A 6,926-nucleotide genomic window follows, 5' to 3' on the forward strand; every position below is an offset into this window, starting at 1 on the left:
GCTGTTAAGAGGCCGGGGAGCTGAAGCAGTCACCTGATTGCCTGGCAGCCTGGAGGGACTGCCCGTGAAAGGCCCTCTTTGTGCTGGGCCGGTTACTGGGAAGCTGCATTCAATTACCAGGCGAGAGTTGAAAGCCGGAATGGGAGCCCCCGGTCCCCTCTCGCTTTCTTTCTTCTCTTCTCACCCCACCCCCATCCAGAAAAGAAACAGATGTTCTGGGAGGTGGAGGCGGAGAGGAGCACGTGCAGAGACCCCATCCTTTGGCACTGGAGAGCTGGGGGAGGGGCAGGCCAGACTGTAGCCCACGCCCCTCCTGCAGCGCGGCCTCCCAGCTCCTCCTCCTCTGGCTTTCCCATCCCCATCGGGATTGCTGCCCCACGGAGTGTCTGGCGCACAGTAGGTGCTCAACAGAGGGTAGGAGATAATTTGGATGAATGGGCTTTGGTCTGGGCCCCCAGGAGGGCCAAGGAGGCCCATTCCCTACCTACTAGTCATCGTTGGGGGTCGGGGTTTTGTGGGGAAGCAGGAACCATACATTCTTTTCCTTTCCCAGCTGAGCACTGAGTCAGCCTCCCCCATCCCGTGGCCCCCTTCTGATCCCTCCTCTGGGGGCTTCGAGGCCCCATCTCTCCCAGACCCCCCCTCACTTCCTCCCTAATAATACCTTTACACTATTCTCTCATACATTAGCTCACTTCATCCTGTGAACTGCGGGATCTACCCATTTTACAGACAAGGATACTGAGGCTGAGAGAGGCTAAAGTGATGGGTCCAAGCGTACCTACCTGGGAAGGGACAGAGTCAGGACTTCACTGTGCCCCCATCCCCTCTCACCCTGGAGACTCATTCACTCCAGGCCCATGGTAATTTGGGGATTTCTCCTCAAGACTGGGGCCTGGGGCTGGCCGAAGTTCTAGAACCTCTAGCAATGATTCCGGCCAGTTGGTAGGTGCCCTCCCAGAGAGACCTAACCTGTAGGGAAAACTGTGGGCGCCCCTCTCACCCCCCATACTCTCAGACCCTCACTGCTCCTGGACCGGAGGGACCCCAGCCTCCTCCTCCACAGCTCGCTCAGACTTCTCCTGCCCCTGGGCCAGCCTCACCACAGCCCCAGGCATCAGGTGCCCACCCCTCCGCCCCTCCCCTGGGCTCCTGGCATATGGAGCCCTCCAGTCTGCGCAGCCCCTTTGTTCCCTCCTGGGCCGGCAGCTGGGCCATAGGCAAAGAAAGGGCTTGTATTGTGCCGCTCTGCGTCACGGGAAGAACGGTGAGGGACTTTCCATTGTCTTGGGCAAACGGCTCTGCCTGCCAAGACGATCGCGGCCTGGGGGTGTCTGCTGGGGGCGGTGGGGACTGTGGAAGGGCGGGGAGGAGGAGGGGAGGGGCCAGGGAACATAAATTAGCAGATCAACCAGGGAGCAATTACTCCCCACGGGAGGGTAGAGGGGCTCTACTTCCTGTCTCGTGACCTCCAGGCAGGAGTATGGGAGTTCAGAGCATGCGTGGGCTTTGGAAAATCAGGCAGATCTGCGTTCAAGTCCAACTCATCATTTCCTTGGGCAAAACCCGCACCCTCTCATCAGCACTCAAGTAGTGTAGTAGCTACAGCGCAGAGGTGTGAAATTTAAATACGAGAATGCAAGTCAGCGTTTCCTGCTGTCTGGCAAAGAGGCTGCTCCAGAGTTAGTATCATTTTAGTTCTTCGCATTGCACCTATTTCTCTTGAAGGTTTAGATGCCATAAAGAACTCTGAGTTCCTGAAAACAAGTGCACATTACCTTTCCCACAGCTCAGACCTTTTGGGCAAGGTCAACTCCCCGTTTCCTTTACCTGTGAAGCAAAACACAGATGATCATCCCAGACTGGTTTGTATTGGGCTCACTGGGCTGCAGGGTTTTTCCAACATATATATTACTTGATAAAATTAACTTACTGCCTCCAAGCATGTATTCTCTGGGCAGAGATGAGGCAACCCGAGCGTGGTCTTCTGAACCATATTCATTGAGAGTGTACTCTTCACTAAAATCAGTGCATGTCTTCCAGAGAGTTCTCAGGGCCTTCCCATCTGTTGTCTTATTAGTTCTCAAAACATCTCTGGGAGCTTGGGATGGGGGAAGGGGTGCACGGTATTTTTAGCTCCACAGTTCAGAGCCGAACGCTACTTTACTTTACAACCCAGACTGACTCCTGTGCTGATTTCCCCAAAAGGCAGATAGAGCACGTGCCAAGGACACCAAGGTATCACCGTGTTAAGGACAGTTTAATTTTTTTCTGTTTCTCCCCGAAAGCCTCAGGGTGGTCATCGTGTGAAAATTCAGAACTTTTGTTGATCTTTTTCTCTTGCTTCTTTTATAACTGAGTGTTGCTTTTATTTTGGGTCACACACAGGTGAGCATCAACACTTTGTTCAGCGCCAGGAGCCCCTAAAGGTCTTCTTTCTTTTTTTTAATTAATTTATTTTTTTTTAATTTTTTAATTTTTATTTTTTGGCTGCGTTGGGTCTTTGTTGCTGCACGCGGGCTTTCTCTGGTTGCGGCGAGTCGGGGCTACTCTTCGTTGTGGTGCGCGGGCTTCTCATTGCGGTGGCTTCTCTTCTCAGTTGCAGAGCACGGGCTCTAGGCGTGTGGGCTTCAGTAGTTGTGGCACGTGGGCTCAGTAGTTGTGGCTCGCAGGCTCAGTAGTTGTGCACGGGCTTAGTTGCTCCGCAGCATGTGGGATCTTCCCGGGCCAGGGCTCGAACCCTTGTCCCCTGCATTGGCAGGCGGATTCTTAACCACTGTGCCACCAGGGAAGCCCCCCTAAAGGTCTTCTAATCTGGTCCCGGCTTTGTCCCCAGTCACACAGTAAGTCAGAGGCTGGATTAGGATTAGAACTCAGTATATCATGCATGAACCTCTGTTTTAAAATGTAGGTTTGTTATTATTCGGGTATGATGAGGCCAGCAGATCAGGAGATGACCGCCCATGAAAAGATAGTTTGTTATTCACAGTTCCCAAGAAGAGGGGACCCACCAGGCCAGGGGGGACCACACAGGGAAACGCCAGGGTCGGTCAGGAGTCAGAAGGGACAGGAGGAAAACAGGAAGACGCGGGCAGGAGCCTTTATTGTGGTTCCCACAGGAAAGGCGAGGCAGGGCAAGCAGGCTTAGCCTAGTTTGAATAAATGCAGGGGGCCCTAGGGGGTAGGGGCTGCCCCTAGTTGTCTGGTACCTGCCCCTGGGGTGATTAGGGACAGGGAATAATGGGTCCAAGTCAGTGTGTAAGAGCCCATTAGAGGAGGTGGTATAGGCGTGAACTCTGGGTGTGAAAGGCTGCTTACTCTCTCCAGGAACTGGCTCGTCCTGGGAGGGGCAGTCGCCCCAGGGTCAGCAAAGGCCCCAGATATCAAAGCATCAGAAATACAGAAAGTGAAAAGACATGATGAATTCAACCTCGAAAACATTACACTAAATGAAAGAAGCCAGACACAAAAGCCACATGTGGTGTGATTCCATTTTTATGCAATATCCAGAATGGATCAATCCATGGAGACAGGAAGTGGACCGGTGGTTGCCAGGGGTAGGGGTCGGGGGGAGGTTGGGGAGGGAGGAGTGAGGAGCGACTGCTTCATGGGTACCAGGTTTTCCCCTGGGGTGATGATGAAGATGTTTTGGAATGAAAAGACGTGATGGTCGCACAACGCCACGAATGTACCGAATGCCAGTGAATCGTCCACTTGACAGTGGTAAACCTTATGTTATGTGAATTTCACTTCGACTTTTCGTAAGAGGTTAGAACTCAGGTCTTCCGGTTCCCATGGAGGGTCCTCAGGCTCTGTGCCAGCCCTGGGGTAGAGGCTTCATACACATCACGAGCTCTGAAGGCGCCTAAGAAGGCGGGCGTTATACCCCCTTGGCAGAGAGGGGGCTGAGAGGCCCACAGTCCCGGGCTCGGAAGTGGCTGAGCGGAGATTCAGATCACAGTGTTCTGTGCCTGTCAGCCCTGATCTTGCTGACCTGTCCCCCGGCGGCCACTGACACCCCGATTCTCTGCCCTACCAGGGAAGCGACAGCGAGTACGAGGTCGACCCGAGCCCTCAGAAGGCCCACTCTTTTGTCAACCACTACATCAGTGACCCCACCTATTACAACTCCTGGAGGCGGCAGCAGAAGGGGATCTCGCGGGCCCAGGCCTACAGCTACACGGAGAGCGACCCGGGCGAGCCAGACCACACTGCCCTGTCCAACGGCAGCAGCGCCCAGCAGGGCAGCCTCTTTCGGCCCAAGGCCAGTCGGACCCCAACGCCCCAAAACCCCCCGAACCCCCCGAGTCAGCAGAGCACCCTCTACCGTCCCCCCAGCAGCCTCGCCCCTGGCTCCCGGGCTCCTATAGCAGGATTTTCATCATTTGTTTGATGTCATCCTCGTTGTCGGAAGAGGAAAGAGAAAGAAAACACAGCACCAAACTCCCCTTCCGCCCCTCCTCGCACCGCCTGCCTGCCAGAAAACAGAAACACCAAGAAACCAAGTCAACTTTTCACCTCCTGAGTTTATTTTTCCAGAGATTCCAGGGCCAGCAAAGCCGGTGTTGAGAAGGATGGAGAAAAACCACGAGAGGACGTGTGTGGCTTCGCGATTGTGGGGTTTGCTGCTCCTTCGGGGGGCTGAGCAGAGTAGGGGGGCTGGCTGCGGTGGACACGAGTGGGTTGGGCCCCTGGAGAGAGAGGGAGGGAGGGAGGGAAGGCAAAGACTGGAGGGCTGTAAGGCGGGCGTGGCTGGTGGGGGTGAAGAAACTTCTGGACGTCCAGCCAGCTGCTCCCTTCCGGCATGTGCTGGAGCCCTGGGCCCGCTGCTGGCCGGTGCTGCGCCGGGATGGGCATCCCTGGGGGCAAAGCTCCCCTCCCCCCTGCACCCACACTCCCACCCCACCCTGTACAGCCCTGCCCCTCACCCTCCACTACCCCCTCCCTTGTTCAATGTCCCCACCAAGCATTTGGTTTATTTAGAAAAACGAAACCAGCTGAAGGATGAGAATTTGCCGAGCTAGCTCCTTGCTCCTAACAGACTTTCCTGTTGTGAACCCAAGGAAGAGGGACCCTAGGGGCTGGGGAGAGGTCCCCCCGCCACTGAACCCAGCCATCCCTTTCCTTGAATTCACTTTCCTGAGCACAGACTAGGAGAGATGAACTTGGGGAGCAGAGATGGGGACACTGGCCCGGCACCACTGGGAAAACTGGGCATAAGGCAGGAAGTCAGGACCGGAAGGAGGAAGCTTGGACTTTTCCCTTTCTTCCAATTCAGGTACCACCTGACCGCCTTCTTAAAGGGAGAGGGAAAAGGGAGTTACAGAGACAAGGAAATTCAGCTTCTGTGGGGCTGAGGGGCTAAACGGGTGTGAGGCATCGCCATGGCAGACATGCTCCTCTCCCTGGATAGACACCTTCACACACACAAACACACACACACACATACACACACACACACACATGCAGTGGCAAGGAAAAGGGTCCAGAGATCCTCTCCAAGAGAAATCCCTTTGGGTCCTCCTAGCCAGCAGGACACTCACTTTCAGATCTGTGTCCCTCGTTCTCAACCCATAGCCCTCTGTGTCTAAGACCCCCGCCTCCTAAGTCCAGGAGCCCAGGAGCCCAGAGGGGCGGGCCAAGTCTCTGGTCCCGAGGCTGGATCTCCCAGCACCCGATTTACAAAGTCAAAGACCATCCCAACCCCCATTAATGTCTTCCAGACTCGGCTCAGCCTGCCAGAGCTCAGAGCGAGGAGGGGCCCCATCCAAACTGAGCACAAGCTTCCAAGATGCACAGCCAGGCTGGCCGGGAGGAGCAGGTCAGATGGGACCAAGGGACAATTATAGCTGCTGGGAGACAGAGCTTTAAAAAGCTACTTCTGGTGGCCTGCATCTTCCCATCAACTCAGACCTTCCGGATGCAGGAGTTTAAGGAGGAGCCTTTCCAGCTAATTCCCTGGGTGCCACTCACCGGCCCTGCAAAGCAGCCCATCCCCCAGGGTCGGGGATGGACCGCTGCCTCTGGGAGACGGGATGGCCCAGCTGGGGTACATTTAGTGCATCTTGGGGCCCCTTCGTGGCGCAGGGCTCCCTGGAGGCGCCAAGCATGGGCACTGCCGCCCTGCCTGGGAGGAGGTGAGGCCCCATTTTGAGGGGTGAGGAGAACGATGGAGGATTTGGGAAACAAGCCAAGGAAGGAGTGTGCCTATACCCCTCCCCACCACCCCGAATCAGGTTCCTGGGGTGGAAGCAGGGCCAGGGGCCTGAGGAAAGGGCACACCCAGCTCTGGGCTCCTCCCCAGGCACTGGGACCCCCCGGAAACGTGATGGGGAGAAGTTGGAAGATGGCTCTGTAGACGGGCTGACCTGGCTCCGAGGTCCAAACAGCAGCTTCTCCACTAAGGGGGTCTAGAAAGGGAAGCACAGTCTTTGCCCCCGAAGGAGGACACAGGCCTGAGGTTCTGCCCCTGTACACATCTGGCGCATCCCTCGGGGAACGTGCACAGCTGCGGGGCATGTGATGACCTGCTGCTTTCACTGTCCTTCTCTCTCCCCTCCCCCCCCCCCAAACAGTCTCAACCTTTTCTCTATCTGCTGTGTGTGGAACCATTTAAAGCCCTTCCCGGTTCTTGTTGCAAAGCCCAGGGAGGGATGTGGGAGGAGGAAGCAGGGGTCAGTAGAAACGCTCTGTACGCGTGTATATATTTCACGAGGCCAAATTCCCTTTGCCTTCCGTGAATCACCGTGTGCGTTAAGATGCTTGCCCTCCCCTCCCCACGTGCTCCTTCACACCCATGCTGACACACACACACACACACCTGGGCTCGTGCACACACACGCGGATACACACAGAATGCACAGCGTCCGTGTGTCCGCAGCCCCCTCGGAGGGCTGACGTCGTCTCCTGTGCGGGGCACGGGCCAC

General features: G+C 56.0%; 1 protein-coding gene across 3 annotated transcripts in view; it reads left to right on the forward strand.

Annotated features, from left to right (window-relative positions):
• SDK2 (sidekick cell adhesion molecule 2) overlaps positions 1 to 4,687 on the forward strand; it is a 260,397-nt gene extending 255,710 nt beyond the window's left edge. For all 3 annotated transcript variants that reach the window (XM_061176964.1, XM_061176966.1, XM_061176965.1), the window contains one exon: positions 4,040 to 4,687. In XM_061176964.1, the coding sequence (XP_061032947.1) occupies positions 4,040 to 4,393 (354 nt within the window). In that variant the 3' untranslated portion in view covers positions 4,394 to 4,687. The remainder of the gene's footprint in view (positions 1 to 4,039) is intronic.
• Positions 4,688 to 6,926: the final 2,239 nt, after the last annotated feature.

Source organism: Eubalaena glacialis, chromosome 19, assembly GCF_028564815.1.
Source record: "Eubalaena glacialis isolate mEubGla1 chromosome 19, mEubGla1.1.hap2.+ XY, whole genome shotgun sequence".
Taxonomy (NCBI): Eukaryota; Metazoa; Chordata; class Mammalia; order Artiodactyla; family Balaenidae; genus Eubalaena; species Eubalaena glacialis.